General features: G+C 38.6%; 2 protein-coding genes across 2 annotated transcripts; both read left to right on the top strand.

Moving 5' to 3' along the window:
• Positions 1–226: 226 nt before the first annotated feature.
• On the top strand, positions 227–14,566 carry LOC110790549 (uncharacterized). The gene is made up of 5 exons (XM_021995326.2): positions 227–381; positions 1,770–1,884; positions 2,407–2,503; positions 10,581–10,667; positions 14,064–14,566. Exons 1-5 carry the CDS (start codon positions 321–323, stop codon positions 14,196–14,198), a joined length of 495 nt encoding a protein of 164 aa, XP_021851018.1. The 5' UTR covers positions 227–320; the 3' UTR covers positions 14,199–14,566.
• An 865-nt stretch (positions 14,567–15,431) lies between these two features.
• LOC110790548 (glyceraldehyde-3-phosphate dehydrogenase B, chloroplastic-like) lies at positions 15,432–18,137 on the top strand. The gene is made up of 9 exons (NM_001426410.1): positions 15,432–15,580; positions 15,675–15,779; positions 15,869–16,030; positions 16,168–16,335; positions 16,588–16,748; positions 16,899–16,960; positions 17,133–17,182; positions 17,270–17,676; positions 17,772–18,137. The coding sequence occupies exons 1-9, from the start codon at positions 15,476–15,478 to the stop codon at positions 17,905–17,907; spliced, it is 1,356 nt and encodes a 451-aa protein (NP_001413339.1). The 5' UTR covers positions 15,432–15,475; the 3' UTR covers positions 17,908–18,137.
• The last annotated feature ends 1,524 nt before the right edge of the window (positions 18,138–19,661 follow it).

The raw sequence follows: 19,661 nt of genomic DNA, 5'->3' as shown, positions 1-19,661 counted from the left end.
GGGGAGCTACATTTTTAGTTTAGGTAAGTTAGTTCTATAGTTTAGACATGTTACTTTTTTTTTAATATATAATTTTAGAGGAAGTATTTTTTTAATTTAGGTATGTTATTTATATAATTTAGATCTGTTACTTTTTTTTTATATAGTTTTAGGGGAGGTACGCTATTGATTTCGCACTCGTCACACCATCAAGTTGATGGTGGGACTGGTGTCACAGTAGACGCGCTGTTACATAAATCAGTTGGCAAAAGGAGCTTCGGCATCATCGATTTTTTTTCTCTCTCCTCTTTCCGTCATTGTTCTACGAAGCGCCATTGAAGATGTCTTCTCTATCTAGTACTCTGGTCCTTGCTCGTAACTCCCCTTCGCAGCTTTCATCTAGTAATTTCATCTTATCTTTTCCCCAACAAACTTACCTTTCATTTAAGCATGATCTTTTCATCTTTTCAGCTATTTTTTTCCGTTTATGTTACAAAGTTAAATCAATATACCCTGTGGTCATTCAATGTATTGGCTTTCAATTTCTGATTACTGGGGTTTATGGGTGTTTATTGTTTTGATCATTTTACTTGTATTTTGATTATTTTACATGTGTTTTGATGTGGGTATCTTTCATTTTAAGCATATTGTTGTTGAATTTCACAATGGGTATGAATGAGGTATTGTTAAATGTTTCTTCTGAATTCAGTTTGATGAAGGGTTAATGGGTTAAAATGGTGACAAATGGATGAATCAGTTGGATGGCTTTAATGGGTTAAATTGGGTCGGATTCTTAGTTGATGTAGTTAAATGAGTCTACACGAAGGGGCCATTCTACCAACAAATATCCAACTCAATCTAGGGAGAGAAATTATCTGGAAACAGAAAGGAATCGGTTGTGATGGCGGAGCTGAAATGAAGATGGTACAGCAATAGGTTTAGGTGTTAATTGTACAGGGTAGACAGTAAATTGAAAGTCTATTTAGATGTTTCTTGAATGGATCGATTGTTTTATACAGTATGGTTTCTTAGGATTTAAAGTTGTGTACATCTAGACAGATCTTCCCAGGCCGTGCTTTAGAAACTGGGTGATTGTTCTTTGTTGGGATCATCTCAGTAAGCCGTTGAGGTTGCTTGAGGGGTCTTGGTAGTATTCAGTATACACATGATTCTCTCCCTATATATGGTTTAGGTAATCATGTTTTAGAAGTTTGGACCCCATTGATTGTCTCTTCTAGTTATTCTTCACGAATTTTAGTTGGATTGTAAACTTTTGCACTCCTTTGATTTATTTTCACACATTCTTAGGCAGGCATAAGTGAATGACAAATGTGAGATAGAATTGTCTCATCTTGTTGTAGCTTGATGAAGCTAGCAATAAGTGACGATTGCTAAATCACTTAACCTGTTGGCATTGGTGATCAGAATATTTCCTGCTGTTGTTTCTGTATCCCTTGAGGTTATGTTATCTTCACCTCCTCGAAAGCAAGTGAAGTGAAGCCTAATGCTAACACTATTTGTTTGAGGCCAGTGGTTAACTAAAATTTTGTAAACGTTATGAGAAAAAGGAAGGGTAAATGTATTTCAAAATCTTGTTATTATAAATCATTTGATTGGAGTCCCCATATATTAGTGCCTGAAAATGTGATTCAAATGCGTGTGTTCCACGAGCTCGTCTTAAGAGAGTTAAGACTTTGAAATATATTTGACTTCCAGAATTTTATTTATCTTTTATATATGGTGAATTCTTTTCCTTTGTTATCCCTGATTATGTTGAATGGGTGTTTTAGGCTTTTCTTTCAAGCAGTCAGATCTTCCAGTCTCATGTCCTACCAACTTGAGCTTTTCTCCACTTCGCACCAGAAAGGCTTCACAAAAACCTCTTGTTGTTCAAGCTGCTTATAGGTATTAATGTTGCTTCGTATGTGCTTTTCACAATTACAGGCCACCTTTTTTGACTGATTTTATGCGTGTCACTTTCTGAGCTGCACTAAACATATTTTACACTGAAGCAGTCCCAGTACATTTTAAATGCGGGAAAGACACCATGCTGTTTCTGATGTTTGACTTTTATGCTCTTACATGCTTCCTTGCACCATTATCTGATATTTCTTCTAGAATTACAGTGCAACCTATCCTAATCACCTTCTCACAACGGTTAGGTGCTTATAGACTGAATGAGAACTTAGAAGCAAAGAGGAATAATGGGGTGAGAAGGCAAAGTGATAACTTCTTAGGGGTTGAGAGTTATTTCCAGATCTTTTTTTTTTGACGGGATGTGATAAGAATTAAATCTAATGAGTTCTTATTGACCACTTTGTTTCATGAACTTTAATCCGGGATTTGAAGTGTATAAACTGAAACATCCTCCTTTGAACAAATTAACATTCATCTTTCATATGTTGTAAATTTTTTGTTTTGTGACAGTGATGGTGGGAGGCCCAGCAGTGCAGGCATTTTCGTGGGAGGCTTCATTTTGGGAGGACTTGTTGTTGGGACCCTTGGCTGTGTGTATGCGCCCCAGGTATGCTTTACTTGATATGTGGTTATAGCCACAAAGGTTTTTTTTCTCCTTGCTGCACCCTCTGTTTGTTGGACTTGTGAATTTCTGAATCATGGTGAGACTGTTGTGCCAAGTTTGTTGATTTGCAGCTTGTTCTATTGCTCTGGAAAAGAAAAGTACTTCTTGATGTTGCATGCAATAGTCACCTGGCTTGAAAACCTGCACTTTTTTGTCAATTCCAAAACTTGAATGAAATGTGACCGAAAAAAAAAGATAATCACAGGAATCAAATCCGCTTTGATACAAAATCCATACAGTATCTAATAGATTCTTCAACCTTAGAACTAAGAAATAGGGGTACTTAGTGGCTAGATATGTTTGGGTTGTTCTGGGACTTAAAGCCTAAGTTGGCAGAAGACATTCGGAGGCTAAAAGATCGTATAAACTGGCACTTTGGCTGGTCAAGGTTCACACCATTGTTTTAGAGTACAGGATGTTACAGCCACACTCTTTTGGGTTAGGTTAGATATTAAATTTGGATTTGGTAGTCTCCTTTGTATAAGTTGGCTTCTCTCCTCGAGGGAAGCAATTTTTGGGCGCAATTAAGCGAACATAATAATCCTTTTGAAATTCTTGAGTTTGGTAATAATTGAGTCCTGGATCTTTTTTTTGTGTGTTTGGGGAGGGGGGGGGGGGGGTGCAATGAGATGATTTGGCAGCATGGTAAGTGTGGCCATTTTTTTTCTTCTCCTTTGAAGATCTTCTGAACTTGCTTGAAAGAAATTTGCAGTTGAGTTTCCATGTTGATATTTGCGAAAGCTCTTCCCAAAGATGCATTTTTTTTACTTGGACCGTTGTTAAAGAAAAGTTCCGAACTGGAGCGTGTTCTTGATTGAAGGAATATTTTGATTTCAAGTCATTGCAGTTTGTGCCTTGAGGAAGTATCTATTATCTTTTACTCCTGTCTATGGGTTCATTTCTTTGGCACTTTTCTTTAATCTGGGTTCAACCTTGTTCTCCAATATGTGTCTGTTGCCTTGAAAAGAAGGATGTAAAAAGGTTGGTTTGCTGAAGTGTAGAAAATGGTTCCATTGGCAATTTGGTGGTGGACTTGGAAAGAAAGACACCAATGGGGTTAGGAGGGTATTGCTATCCCTCGAGCAAGGTTTTAAATTAAATTGTTTAAGGCTATTGTATTGCTGGAGACCAGGAGTCACGTTTTAGATTGTGAGCACTGTTTGAATCTTCTTAATTTTGTAGAAAAACTCATAAACTACTTAGACACCCTGACACCGTACTTGGTAGGGGTCGGGTAGAATTAGCCTAATCACCACGCCGATCGGCTACTCCGGCGATACAGCTCTCTAATTCCTAGATACAGAAACACCACTAGGAAGTAGTAGATGAGGGAACCTTGGATACAGTAACACCACCAAGGGGAAGGGAGGTTATACTCAACCTAAAGAACACTCAAAGTGTTTGATATATTTCTCATAAAAAGGCTTGTGTTCTGCCGATTACATCCATGACTATTTATAGCCTTAATTCAGTTACTATTACAACTACATAATTAATGCATTCAAATGAGCAATAAACATAAGTCAATATTATTGTGCTGAGGATGGAGTTTTTCCATCGTTGCAGGCATAGGGTGGCTATAGGGGGTGGTTATAGGGGGTGGCAGTAGAGTGATGCTTCTTGTCAAATATTGTGTTCTCATGTAGGACTTTGTCAAACTCCCCCTGTTGGAGAAGACTCGACCTCGAGTCTTTGCTCTTCCTGATCCTCATAATATGGGGACAAATCAGCAACATTGAAAGTAGCAGAAACATTGTATTCCCCTGGAAGCTCAATCTTGTATGCATTTTCTCCAATCCTCTCTAGAACTTTGAAAGGTCCATCGGCCCTTGGCTTCAGCTTACCATGTGTCCCTCGTGGGAACCTTTCTTTCCATAAGTGAATCCAAACCAAATCTCCTTCTTTAAAAGTGGCCGGTTTGCGAAATTTATTCGCTTGCTCTTGGTAACGTTGATTTTTTCGTGTGATCTGAGCTCGGACTTTCTCATGAAGCTTCTTGATTTCTCTAGCTCGTTCATCAGCATCACCACTAAAGTTGTTAGGAGAAGGTAGTGGAGCAAGATCAACCGGTGTGGTCGGATTTTTACCATAAACGATCTTGAACGGGCTTTCACCAGTAGTTTGACTCGGAGAACAATTATAGGCAAATTCTGCTTGAGCTATCATCAAATCCCATTGGCGAAGGTTTTTATCCACAAGACTTCTCAACATGTTTCCAAGAGTCCTGTTGACAACTTCGGTTTGACCATCAGTTTGAGGATGCGCCGCAGAGCTAAATTGCAACCGTGTACCTAATTTGCGCCATAGAGTACGCCAAAAGTGACTCATGAATTTGACATCTCGATCAGAAGTGATTGTCTTTGGAATTCCATGTAGACGCACAATTTCTCGAAAGTAAAGATCAGCAACTTGTGTGGCATCATTAGTTTTGTTGCATGGAAGAAAGTGTGCCATCTTTGAGAATCGATCAACAACAACCATGATGGAATCTTTGTTGCGCTGGGTACGAGGTAACCCAACAACAAAATCCATACTCACATCTTCCCAAGGAGCATCAGGAACAGGCAATGGAGTGTAAAGACCTGTGTTTTGACCACGAGCTTTTGCAATATGACATGCTCGACATCTTTTGACATATCGATCAACATCACGAACCATGTGTGGCCAATAGAAGTTCTCTGCAACAATGCTCAATGTCTTATCTCTACCAAAATGTCCAGCAAGACCACCGGCATGACACTCATATAGTATCATATCACGCAAGGAACATCTTGGTACGCACAACTGATTTCCCTTAAATAAGTAACCATCTTGACGATGAAGGCCTTCAACACATTTCTTCCAGAATTCTCCAAGGTCTTCATCATCTTCATACAAATCCTTGAGAACTTCAAAACCAATGACTTTGACTTGAAGAGTGGAGAGCAAAGCATGTCGTCTACTTAAAGCATCAGCAACTTTATTTTGAGTTCCAGACTTGTGCTTAAGGACAAAGTGAAAAGGAGATAAAAACTCACTCCATTTTGCATGACGACGCTGGAGCTTTTGTTGGCTGTGAAGATACTTGAGTGACTCATGATCAGAATATAGCACGAATTCCTTAACTAGCAAATAGTGGCTCCAGTGATCTAAGGCTCGTACAATTGCATAAAATTCCTTCTCGTACGTTGAGTACTTACGCCTTGATTCATTGAGTTTCTCACTAAAGAAGGCAATTGGTCGACCCTCTTGATTGAGAACTGCACCTATACCAACTCCTGAAGCGTCACAATCTACTTCAAAAAGCTTATCAAAATCCGGCAAGGCTAGAGTTGGTGCTCTTGTTATCATTTCCTTGAGTTCTTCAAAGCTTTGTTGGGAAGCTCGGGTCCACTCAAACTTCTCTTTCTTCAATACTTCTGTGAGTGGGGCGGCAATAGTGCTGAAATTTTTGATGAAGCGGCGATAGAAAGATGCTAGGCCATGTAAACTGCGAACATCATGTATTGATTAAGGAATTGGCCAGCTAATAATTGCCTCAATTTTGCTAGGATCCATCTCAATCCCATTGCTTGATACAACGTACCTAAGAAATACCACTTTGTCAGTCAAGAAGTGACATTTCTTCAGATTGGCATACAACTTCTGTTCACGAAGAACTTGAAAATTTTGTCGCAAATGCTCCAAGTGTTCTTCAGAATTTCGACTATACACAAGGATGTCATCAAAATAAACGACCACGAATTTTCCAATGAAAGGGCGGAATACCTGATTCATCAATCGCATAAAAGTGCTCGGTGCATTTGAAAGACCAAATGGCATGACCATCCACTCGTATAATCCATCTCTGGTCTTGAAGGCAGTCTTCCACTCATCTTCAGGTCGCATTCGAATCTGATGGTACCCACTTCGTAGATCAATTTTGGAAAATAAAAAAGCATTATGCAATTGATCTAGTAGGTCATCAAGGCGAGGAATAGGAAATCTGTATTTGATTGTGATCCGATTGACAGCACGACTGTTGATGCACATACGCCATGATCCGTCTTTCTTTGGCACAAGGAGTGCTGGAACTGCGCAAGGACTCACACTTTCACGTACCAAACCTTTTTGCATAAGCTCGGTGACTTGTCTCTGAAGTTCTTCATGCTCTTTTGGACTCATTCGATATGCGGCTTTGTTTGGGATCACTGCGCCAGGAACAAAATCAATACAATGTTGAATGTCACGCATTGGAGGTAGACCAGCTGGGATTTCTTCAGGCACAATGTCATTGAATTCACGAAGTAGAGGCTTGATCTCATCTGGAATCCCTTGATCTTCTTTATTTTCTTCGAGCATGACAAGGACACAAGCAACTCTGGATTCTTCAAACGCCATAGTAAACATTGATTCAGACACTGTGAGACTCTTCTCTTGGCTTGGCTTTGCTAACATTTCCCTTTTAAATGGAGCTAAAACAATTTTAACACCATCTTTTTCAAAGGAATAAGTGTTTTTAAAGCCATCATGAATTGCATGACGATCATATTGCCATGGACGACCCAAAAGTAAATGACAAGCATCCATAGGAATGACATCACACCATACCTTATCTTGATATTTCTTACCAATGGAGAAATCGATTAGGCATCGTTTAGTGACCTTGACATCATTCCCCTTCTTCAACCATGTGAGCTTGTAAGGATAAGGGTGATCCTTTGTAGGCAACTTCAATTTCTCGACCATTGTCGCGGCAACAACATTTTCACAACTGCCACTATCGATGATGACATTGCATATCTTCCCATGAGATGTACACCGAGTGTGGAAGATGTTGTGGCGCAACCATTCATCTTCTTCAACAGGAGCTGCATTGAGGATACGTCGAATAACGAGTGATTCACCTTCGTCTGCATGTAGGACCTCTTGATCAGCTTCATCTTCTTAGCTTTCCTCAGCTTGGTCGTCTTCAAATAATTCTTCTTCGACAAAAGAGATTATTCTAGAATTTGGACATTCTGAAGCAATGTGTCCAAATCCTTGACACTTAAAACATCTCCTCGAAGTAGGATTACTTACTTGCCTGAAAGGCTTGCTGGTTGCAGCTGGATTCTCGACCTTTTTCATTGTGATGCTGGAGTTAGCTTTTGGTGGAAACCTTGTTGAAGGGTTACCACGATAAGGTGTCTCTTTCGTGACAGTTTTGAATCCGGTCTTCTCTTTTGCTTGTTGGCTTTCAACTTTTAAGGCTAGCTTGGTGACATCGTTGAACGACCAATATTGTTGGAGTTGTACAACTTTAGAGATCTTCGGGTCCACGCCCGTCAAGAATCTTGCAATGGTCTGCTCTTCAGGCTCGGCATTGTCACACTTCATTGACAAATCTTCAAATTCAGCAATATACTCTGCCACAGATTTGCTTCCTTGTTCCAGGTGATGGAACTTAAGGAATATATCTTGGCGATAATGACTTGGCAAAAATTTGCGCTTGAGTTCACGCTTCATTTTGTCCCATGTGCGAATTTTACTAAGACCTTCTCGTTCTCGTTGTCTCTTGAGATTCTCCCACCAAATGGAGGCATGCTTCTTGAACTTGATTGCAACTATCTTGACCTTGCGATCATCTGGAATATCCTTGAAATCAAAGACACGTTCAACGGTATGGAGCCATTCAATAAACTCGTCGGGATGAACACCTCCTTCAAAATCAGGAATATCAACTTTTATTCCCAAATCTTTTTCTCGGTGTTGGGGGTGACGGGTTCGCCTGGTATTGGATGTTTCTCCACTTGATGATTCACCATCGGGTTGGTGAAATGGATTGACTTCTTCATCTTCACCGTCTGATTGTTTGTTCGTCATCTGACTGACGGGATGGACCAGCGGCAGCTTCATAACGGGTAAGACGTTGTTGGAGTCTTTGAATTTCTCGTTGCATATCTGCTATTATTGTATCATAAACAGGACGTGGTTGATGATTTCCACCACGACGTGTTCTCGGCGGCATTTTATAAATCAAACAATAAAACTTTTTTTTTTTTTTTTTAAATTTGTTACATAAAACAAATACTAGATATGACTAAATGTGGCATACGTAACCAAAAGAACAAAAAGATGTACAAAAATATGACAACTTCTAATACACAACTAATTAATTCTCAATGTTAACAAGTGGGTTACTCCAAGAAACGTGTAAGTACAACATGCCCTCAAGTCAAATCTTTATCCTTTTTCTATTTCCCTTTTTTTTTCTTTTAATTCTTTTTAAATAAATTACCCAATAGTTCACACTCCTTTTAGACTAAAAGACAGAAATTGGAAACAAGGAGTCATAAGTGGGGTTTAAACAGAGAGCAAGAACAGAGCAAACTCAATAAACCATGAGAGAGAAAGCAAGAACGGAGTACCCGAATTTAGTGAGCAGCTCACGGGAGAGATATGGCGGACCTTGAAAGTAATCTTGACTTCGGACTGAACTTCGGACTGGTGATGGTGGCGATCGGTGAGGCGGTGGAGGTTGGTCGGTGTTCACGGTGGAGGTAAGTTAATTGTTAACTTTTTTTTTTTTTGGGTTATTTGTTTAGGCAAATTACGGTGAAAGAAGGGTGGTGGTGGTGTATGGGTGTTTGATTGAAGTGAATCTCGGCAAAACGGCAACAATGTATGGTGTATGGGTGTTTGATTGAAGTGAATCTCGGCAAAACGGCAACAATGGAGGGTGGTCGAAAGGTAAGCTAAACCTTGGCTCTGGTACCAATTTGACACCGTACTGGGTAGGGGTCGGGTAGAATTAGCCTAATCACCACGCCGATCGACTACTCCGGCGATACAGCTCTCTAATTCCTAGATACAGAAACACCACTAGGAAGTAGTAGATGAGGGAACCTTGGATACAGTAACACCACCAAGGGGAAGGGAGGTTATACTCAACCTAAAGAACACTCAAAGTGTTTGATATATTTCTCATAAAAAGGCTTGTGTTCTGCCGATTACATCCATGACTATTTATAGCCTTAATTCAGTTACTATTACAACTACATAATTAATGCATTCAAATGAGCAATAAACATAAGTCAATATTATTGTGCTGAGGATGGAGTTTTTCCATTGTTGCAGGCATAGGGTGGCTATAGGGGGTGGTTATGGGGGTGGCAGTAGAGTGATGCTTCTTGTCAAATATTGTGTTCTCATGTAGGACTTTGTCACACCCCTTACCCCTTCCTCTGTACTTGGATGTCACCCCTTTGGTGTCTTTGTAATAAATGTAATAATATAATCCTTTGTTACTTATTAAAGGAAAGACTTGAGTAGGGGTGTGAAGTGAATGGACTTAAATAAGCTTTTCAAACCCAAACCCTATCTAAAAATGCTCTACACATGGAATTTTGCTTGCAACTCTTATCCAAACTTCTGAAGAACACAGTTCAATCTGAATTATTTTTTAACTATGTCCATATCATCTTAAGTCACTTATTCTTTTTAGGTAACTTGATTTCAATTAAAGCATTAATTCAAACACAAGGAGCTTGTGGTTGTAGCTGTCCAAACACAATCAAATTACTATTTCAAGATCATGGTTTAAGGATTTTTACAGTACCAAAAAGCAAGCTAAATACTGGAGTAAAACAGAAGACTTCTCAAATTGGGCATTTAAAACTTTGGATTGGATTTAGACTAGATTTTCAAGGGTTAAAATTCTAATTTTGAAACTTGAACTACAAGGTGTATCTCATTTGACGATATTAATTTCTTAAAATTTGAGTCCAAATAACTTACACCTATAATCCTTGGATGTATTTCTGGGCTAAAAGGATTAAGTCTGCTAGTTTCCCTATCAAATTCTCATATCAGTATTTAGTAAGTCCTTAAAGCTATTGTGCTCTTTTCAGTAAGTATTTAAATTTGACATAAATGCATTTGCTTCTCAGGTATATGCCCAATATTCTCATTGTGTATTTGTTGAGGAGGGGGGGGGGGGGGGGTGTGGCTTTCTTTGACAGTCGGTGTATTATAAAAGAAAAGTTATGCTCATGCTTTTACTCCTTTTTTTTGTCGACAGATAAGCAAGGCTCTTGCCGGAGCTGACAAAAAGGATTTGATGCGGAAACTGCCCAAATTTATCTATGACGAGGAGAAAGCTTTGGAGGTAATTTTTTTTCACATAAGTAAATGCTTTATTGCCAGTGGCTGAATACATTCTGGTTTCTGTGTTGCCAAATGTAGTTATTTGCATCTTTGTATTTCCGACTTCCCTCAAGCATGACACAACTTAGCATTTGTCCTTTCGTTGGAGAAAGTTTAAGAATGGCCTGAAGCTGGTTAGACATTTAGGAGTATGCTTTATGTTCTGTGCTTAGTATTTGTCTACCAGGTTTCTTTGTTCTGTAAAATTGAAGTATTTCCTTTTCCTTCATTAGAAAATGATAGCACTAAATTTAGTGGAGTACTCTTTTTATTTTTATTTTAAAATTTTGTCTCCTACTTTTCATGGGGGTGTTGGTTGAGTGGGAAGAGGTCGTAGATTTGCAGTATGCATGAGTTGGGTCTTTGAGATTTTGTCCTCTGGTGGGCGTAGGCACTCCAGTCACTGTACTACGCAGTTTCAATTTCGTTTGAAACTTGTCCTCAAAATTAAAAGCTGCTCTAGTAAATTAATCTCTGTAGTTGCTAAAATGCTAAGTTACTCCTACCAGGCCACATGTTTAGGAAGGCAGAAACTACAACCATGAATATTTAACTGAATGCATGGATCTTTGGTTATGACTTTTACGATCATTGATGATGGAAACCGAAAAACCAGAAGATCAGCAACCCTATTTTGTATCCACAAAGTCATGAAAGAGTGCTAGTTGTATGAGGTGATCTGCCTAAATAAAACTTCACATTTTTGCCTTATTATTTCTGGTCTGAAACTAAATCACTAAAACTCCGCCAACTTTTTTAATGGGTTCTGAGATATTCTTTTTTATTTTTAAGAATTTGAATCATGAGGGATTTATTGTTAGGTCTAAGTTCTCTGGATTTAGAAGCAGCTTCCAGGTATCAAGTGATTGATACTACTAATCTCTTTCTAACTTAGGCCCATCTTTCATTAGCAGTTGTTTAACCTTGTCACTTATAATGGAATAAAGGCTAGCTCAAAAGGGTACGACAGAAAACCCTAATGTTTTCAGGACCCTTGGCTTCTATACTGTTCTTCTAATAGGAAGTTTTGACTCTTCATACTTGAGTTCTATTGTGAACTAATTCAAAGGGCTTAAAGACCTTAAACCGACCATTTAAAGTAGAACTTCCAGGTAGCATGAAGGATAGAGATTGTCACATAAGCTCAAAGTTAACCATCATAAGTGAGCTAATTTCTCATGCTGTGGCTCTACATTGAAGTTTCAAATTCAGCCTGAGGTTTGCGGTCCAAATCTTGAGGTATGCTGTGCTCTGATTGCCAGAAAATACCCCCTCTTTCGTAGCTTTTAGGCTGGTATTTAATTCAATTAGGAGTGAGGAATTTGGTATCATAATGATGCCAAAGAGGTATGTTCAGAAAATCTAACCCCAATTTTTGTATTGGGATTCTGACATCAAGACCTTGACCTTTTTTTTCTTCATACTGTTACTTTTCCTCACATATTTTGTCTCTTCTGCACCCAACTTGCAAGCCCCTGCTGCACTTATCCTCACGCCAAGTCGCCAAATATCTGTTGTCAACTTGACTTTCTATTACGAAACGAGGAATCATTTTCATAAATTAGCAAGTGTCTCAAACTCTCAAGTTTCAAACTAATCCTTTCTTCACGTGGCTCTTTTTTCCCTTTCTTTTTCTACTACATTTCTTATCCCTGTTACGAAATGGTATTTTTCTGTATGGGTCTCTTGAAAGAAGTCTCTTGCTAATTTTGTGTACGGTTAGTGTCTAAGGGGTTAGCTGCTAGATTTCAGTAGACCTTGTGAGTGGCAGTACCTATTGTGTTGGACTTTTGTTGGTCATGTTCTGATTTTCATTAAACTATTGCTGTCATACCTTTCTGTGCCATGCCATTGATGATCATATTCCAATTTATGTACTTTTGGGTAGTGTTTCCAATCATTAGCAGGTTTGTATGTGTTTCAGAATAGTGTTTGTTCCTATTCTAAATAAAATTCTAAATGCTGCTGTAGTGCTGTAGTGTAGTAATTATTTTGGAGCCCTAAGTTGTACTGTAGTGCTGTAGCAGGTTTTGTATATGTGTTTCAGAATCAGTCATAAAATGTTCAACATGCTTTCCCCTCATGTATTATCTTGTTTTGTGTATTTTTTGTGGAACTTTAAACGTGTTTTAGGAAAGCCAAAAATTGAAAGTTTCATAGTTTTTTAGGATATGGAGAAGCTAAGTTGCACGGATACGGGTACGGGGACGGATACGGGGACGGAAAACGGCAAAATCAAAAATGTCAAAAACGGGTACGGCATGGATTTGGCAAAAAAAAAAAAAAAAAAAAAAAAAAAGCTAAATTAAACATCCATACATAAATAGTTATTAATTATAAAAATAAAAACGTCCAAAAAAAAAATTAATAATAATAAAAAAAATCAAAAAAATAAACAAAACAAATATAGAAACAAAACAAATAGAGAAACAAAAACAAAAATCAGTCATTCATTCTCATTCAATTATTCAAACACAAAACAGAGAAACAAAAAGGAAAAAAGAAAAGAAAAAGAGAAGTGTCTCATCAAGTCACCGGGGCCGAGGGAGACAAGGAGAGACGGCGGCGGTGGATGGTCCCTCGTCGTCGTCGCTGTTCGAATTCGCAGTGTTCGAGTGCTCAAGTGTTCGAAGCAGCTGCAAGAAGAAGACTCGCAGCTTCGCAGTTCGCACCACTGCACCAGCACTCCAGCAGGAAGCAGTGGCCGGCGCCGCCTAGCCGGTGGGAAGGAAGAACACCGGCGGCGAGGGAAAGACTCGAAGATTCGAAGAAGAGTCGAAGACTCAAACAGGTGAGAGAGAAATTAGGGATTTGGAAAAAAACCCTAAAATTCGAATTTGGGTATTAATGGCTGATGGGTACTTGGGTTTTGTCAAAATACGTACCCACCCGCGTACCCACCCCGTACCCACCCGTACCCATTTTCAGCCCACGTACCCAGATCCAGGATTCGTTTTGGGGACGTATCCGGGGCGTACCCGTCCCAGCCGTCCCCGTGCTTCATAGTGGAGAAGTACATTTTTAGGTTTTGTTTGTTGAAATTAGGCGAAAAGGTAAATGAAGGTGTGAAGCTAGTTGGTAATTGAGAAATTTCTAGTTAAAAGCTGAAAGTTTTTAAGTTAGTTGTATATATCAACTTGTATGGTAAAACTAGCTAGCTGTTGAACTTGTTGAAAAGCATAAAATGCTATCGAAGGAGAATGGCATGAAAGAACGTCCCAATATTTATTGTGAAAGTTATTTTTGGACTGTGGATTGTCATTCTTCTGTTCTCAATGAGTGAATTTGAAACTTTCAATTCTGTCACTAATATCTCTGGTCATGGCTGAACCATATCGTGTTTATTGCTGATTTGCAGAGAACAAGGAAAATCCTGACTGAGAAGATTGATCAGTTGAACTCCGCTATTGATGATGTGTCATCTCAGCTGCGGTCTGAAGATACCCCAAATGGAGCAGCCGTGACCTCTGATGATCTTGAAGCTGCCATATGAGATATCAAATCATTCACGTGCTCTCCCATATCAGCAAAGATACATTTTCAGAAGATTAGTGTACTTGCCAAATTTGATGTTGAAGCATGTTCCAGGCTTGGTTATAAATGTATTGTCAGGATTTTCCATTCAGCTAATATGGGATATAAGTGCCCAAGTATTCTATTACAGAAGTAGCATTATTTGTGTATTTTGGATGTTTATAATCTGTTAGGATTCCAGCTCTGTGATTTGCTCGTACAGAAGAACTGTACTGTAAGCTAGCCTGAGAACATGACTACTAGCACAAGTTTACCACAAAACCACATCATATCAGAAGCTCTTCTAAGGAACAAATTTCATACTAGACATATTTCTTCATTATTCTATACGTAATGCTTATTGTAATGCTTCTTATAATGCATTTACAGGCGATCTAGAACCGTTATTCTTCGGAGAGGCGATTATTCTATGAAAGAATATAGGAGCATATTAGATAAAGATGCTGTTGTTTCCTGTTGTATGATATTAGGTTGCCGAACTTGAGCTTCTTTGTAATATCTGACGGTTGACTGAAATCTATTGCTTTCTGCTGGTCAAGTATGTGATTAAGTCGAGGCTTAACGACAGTATTGTTAGTCTTTTGCATCTCGGCCACGTACACTGGTAATATTTTGGCTCCTCTTAACTTGTGGTTTCTGAAGGTCAGTCAAACAGAGCCCAAAACAGATACATTACTTCTCTCTCTTAAGTTTTCCCCCTTTTTTTAATCTGTTAGTTGGTTTACATATACTTTGTTAACCAAATTGAGTTCTATTACTTTAAAGCATGTCTGCATCAATTCAAGCACTCTGACCAGTCTAGTCTCGGGTCTTAATTCACGTAGTTCAGCCACGCCTATTGTTTTATCTTTAATAAAATGGCGGGGATTTAAGCTGGCCGGTTTGTATCCGAGTTGGATTATTGAGACGGATCTTTTACAGCAGTCCAAACCGGGTCCGAGCAGGTGCCAAGAAAGTGATTTATGGGCTGTGGGTATATCTAGATACTGTGGGAGTGGAACAGATGCAAAACCCATAATTGGCTCAGATTGTGAAGCTGAGGCACCATATATCATCTTATCTCTTCATTTTTTCTTGATATACCATCCCAAGTTCCCTACCACTCATTTCTTCAGTGCATTTGGAGCCATAATATTCAACTTTTTTAGTACACACATGACTATGCTTTATATATTAGCCCGAAAGTATAAGGTAACCTCTTCTCTAGTTGCAGGATACAGTTGAAAAGAACCAACAATGGCTTCTCATGCAGCTCTAGCTCCTTCTAGAATCCCTGCAAGTACAAGGCTCGCGTCTAAGGCTTCTCAGCAGTACTCCTTTCCTACTCAATGCTCCTTTAAGGTCTCCTATTTATTGTTTCGTTCATTTTCTTTATTTTCTCTTATTTGGTTGTGTGGGTGATACGTGATCAGATTCATTGTTATGCTAAATGCAGAGACTCGACGTAGCTGACTTTTCTGGATTACGATCCAGCAACAGCGTGACATTCACAAGGGAGGCTTCATTTCATGATGTCATAGCTGCACAGCTAACCACCAAGGTATATATGTACTATGTAGTATGCAAATGGATTTTGTTTAATCTTATTAATTATTTCCTGATCAATATGTGTCTGTTTTGAAAATGTAGCCTACAGGAGCAGCACCTGTTAGGGGTGAAACAGTGGCCAAACTTAAGGTGGCAATCAATGGATTTGGACGCATTGGTAGGAATTTCCTTAGATGCTGGCACGGCCGCAAAGACTCACCCCTTGATGTTGTTGTTGTCAACGACAGTGGAGGTGTCAAGAGTGTAAGTTTGTTTTCCTCCAATTCGAACAGACCCTAAGTTTTCATATATAATTCAGACAACCTAGGGTTATAATTGGTTTTTATTTGACTATACTATAAATATTGGATACAAATATGTGTATTTGTTTATTATATCAGGCAACACACTTGCTCAAGTATGACTCCATACTAGGAACCTTCAAAGCCGATGTGAAAATTATTGACAACGAGACCTTTTCCATCGATGGCAAGCCTATCAAGGTTGTCTCTAACAGGGACCCTCTTAAACTTCCTTGGGCTGAACTAGGCATTGATATTGTTATTGAGGTAATATTCTGTTTCACATCATTCTAATTTTGTGAAACTATGTACTGTAATTAAATTCCAATAATTAATGTTCGTATAGTCATTGAAAATATGTTAATGTACTGTCAGATAAATGGTTTTATAACCAGTATTACTTTGTATAATTTTACTATGTGAAATTGTCGGTTTCACCTGATTACCTGAATATGAAGCGTTGTGGTTCATTACATATAATCAAATCCTAATATGATGGTCGTATTGGGTGATACATAGGGAACAGGAGTCTTTGTTGATGGCCCTGGAGCTGGAAAACACATTCAAGCTGGTGCCAAGAAAGTAATCATCACTGCTCCGGCAAAGGGTTCTGATATCCCGACCTATGTTGTTGGGGTAAACGAGAAAGACTATGGTCACGATGTTGCAAACATCATAAGGTTTGTCACCCTATAGTTTTTTCTTCTTCTTTTAACTATACCCCAAAACCTTGTATGAATCATTGACTACCTTTTCTGTAAACTGATCTTTGTTCTTGTCCTAGACATTCTAAAATGTGAATTTAATTGGAAATTCTTGGTAATCTGCAGCAATGCTTCTTGCACCACCAACTGTCTGGCTCCATTTGTGAAGGTCTTGGATGAAGAATTAGGTATGCAATTTAACTATCTCGATGCATCAATCTAGATTCTGTACTATAGTTGACAAAATCAAAGCAAATGACACATACACCACCTGTTTCTGTCACATAATTGCTGATCTTCCCTTTTTTGCATTTAGCGATCACTAGAATATGAATTTTGTACGTTGGGATTTGGTTGCAGGAATTGTGAAGGGGACAATGACCACCACTCACTCCTACACTGGTGACCAGGTGATAACTCACAACTCATAACAATATCAAATGTTCTTTTCAAATACAACGGTTTGATCCTAAATCTGTTTTTGTTGGTTGGTACAGAGGCTGTTGGATGCTTCTCACAGGGACTTGAGAAGAGCCAGGGCTGCGGCATTGAACATAGTCCCAACCAGTACTGGTGCAGCCAAGGCTGTATCTCTAGTCTTACCCCAACTTAAGGGAAAGCTCAATGGAATTGCCCTTCGTGTCCCAACACCTAACGTGTCTGTTGTTGATCTTGTTGTCAACATTGAGAAGGTAGGTGTCACAGCTGAGGACGTAAACAATGCCTTCAGGAAAGCAGCAGCAGGTCCATTGAAGGGTGTGTTGGATGTGTGCGACATCCCCCTCGTGTCAGTTGATTTCAGGTGTTCTGATTTCTCATCTACAATCGATTCATCACTCACTATGGTAATGGGTGGTGATATGGTTAAGGTCGTTGCTTGGTACGACAATGAGTGGGGTTACAGGTGAGATTTTCTGACAAAACTTTTTATTTTTCATTATTACAAGTCTATCTTATTTGTGTATGGAATTGATTTTAATTTTTGATGGTTTTGTGTAGCCAACGGGTGGTGGACTTGGCAGACTTGGTAGCAAACAAGTGGCCGGGATTGGAGGGATCAGTTGCAAGCGGAGATCCATTGGAAGATTTCTGCAAGGACAACCCTGCTGATGAGGAGTGCAAACTTTACGAGTAAAAAAAGATGTGATCAACTTTACACTTCTTTTTGGTTATTCTGTATTTGGCCTATTACAAGGCTGTACATTTGATTTTATAGCATCAGCTTCTCATTTTGTAAATTGTTGGCAATTGAACAAACTATGAGGCTAATAAATCTCAGCCACACTACCAGCACTCGGCTTTATTTAGCTTCGAATTTGTGTATACTTTCATGAATTCTGAATGATAACTTTTGTTGTTGAGTTCTGTTAAGAGTGTTGAAGTGAGAATGACGTTCATTTGAGAGTTCCATGAGACGTATCCCCTTTTCTGAGAGGGTGGTAAAGCCGGCTCTTTCCCTTGTTTTCTAATACTTTAGAACAAGCAGAAGTACAAGTCAGTAGAACAAGCAGTTAATAGTACAAGTCAGTGGCAGTATAATAAGCCGTTATGAAGTTAGTGAGTGCAACCAACAACCACCAAACACCATTGGAGTACCATTTACCAACATAACAAGTAACTACAGTAGCACTAAATAAGATCGAGTGCAACCAATGAAAATATTTCATCATTACATAAAACATATTTCCAATTCAAATAAGTTGAGCCCTTCGCGCTAGATATTCATCAAACATATTCTTAGCAAGGGCATCACTAAACTCATTCCATTCATCAGTTGAGTGAGTGGTTGAAATATAATCATCGTCTATGTCTATTGCTTCCATAATTAATAGGTCTTGTTCTACCTCTTGCGTAAGACTTGCTTTTTCCATGTTTTCCTCCTTTAAAAAATTATAGAGAATGAAACAAGCATTAATGATTCTAATTTGAATTTTTTTGGGAAGAGACTAGCATCTCTAAGTATACACCAACGCTTCTTCAACGACCAAAATGCTTTTCAACGGTATTTCGAGCTGATGAGTGTCGTAAGTTTAAAAGCTATCTGTAATTTGTAGGAGTGTTCCCTCGCCACAAATTCTAACGAGTATTAGAAAAGCCTAAATCCACAAGAAAATATTTATATGCAATCATAAAAGTTTTTAACTAGTGATTTGAACTTACGTTACCTATTAGTTATTACTTAAAATAAAAAAATAAAATAAAATCTTACATCTACTTTCTTTTAGACCATTAAGCATCCGAAGAGCATCTCGAAGGACACGCGAACCTGACTCGGATCCTTCCCAACCAGTTAGTACACATGTGAAACGAAGGGTTAATTAGATCACAAGTGGCTAAAACATTGGTGTTAGGATCTCTTTTCCTCTCTCGATAAAGAGGGTGATCCTTGACATGGACCGTCATTTAATGTGTGTCCCATCGAGAGCAGGGGCGGATTTTTCAGGGGGGCATTTGGGGCATGGCCCCCCTTAAGCCTAAAAGGCTAAGTTAATAAAAAGCCCAAAGCTCCCCAACAACTTTAAATATAAAGTCCAACTTTTACTACATTCTACTCCCGATTGTGACTTGTTTAATGCTGGCAATTCTGAAATTTCAAGCGGTCCCAATTCCAAGCTATTTTCTTTTCTTTATCTTTTATATTTTAATTTTTTTTAGGCGTACTGTTACTTAAGGTTATTAGTACTTATTTTTCTTAAGCATGATATTGTGACTCTGTTTATTTATTTTTTACTTTTTTTCAATTTATGGCAATTTTTAATAACAATATACCTATAATCTATTTGGAAATAAAGTTCTTATGATATTACAAAATTTTGTGTTCATTTTAGTTATACACTTGTTATTTATGTAATGAAATTCATTTTATTGTCAAAATAAATATATAAAGAA

Source organism: Spinacia oleracea, chromosome 5 (assembly GCF_020520425.1).
Source record: "Spinacia oleracea cultivar Varoflay chromosome 5, BTI_SOV_V1, whole genome shotgun sequence".
Taxonomy (NCBI): Eukaryota; Viridiplantae; Streptophyta; class Magnoliopsida; order Caryophyllales; family Amaranthaceae; genus Spinacia; species Spinacia oleracea.
Note: the sequence above shows the minus strand (reverse complement) of the source record. Positions and strands in the feature narration are given on the sequence as shown.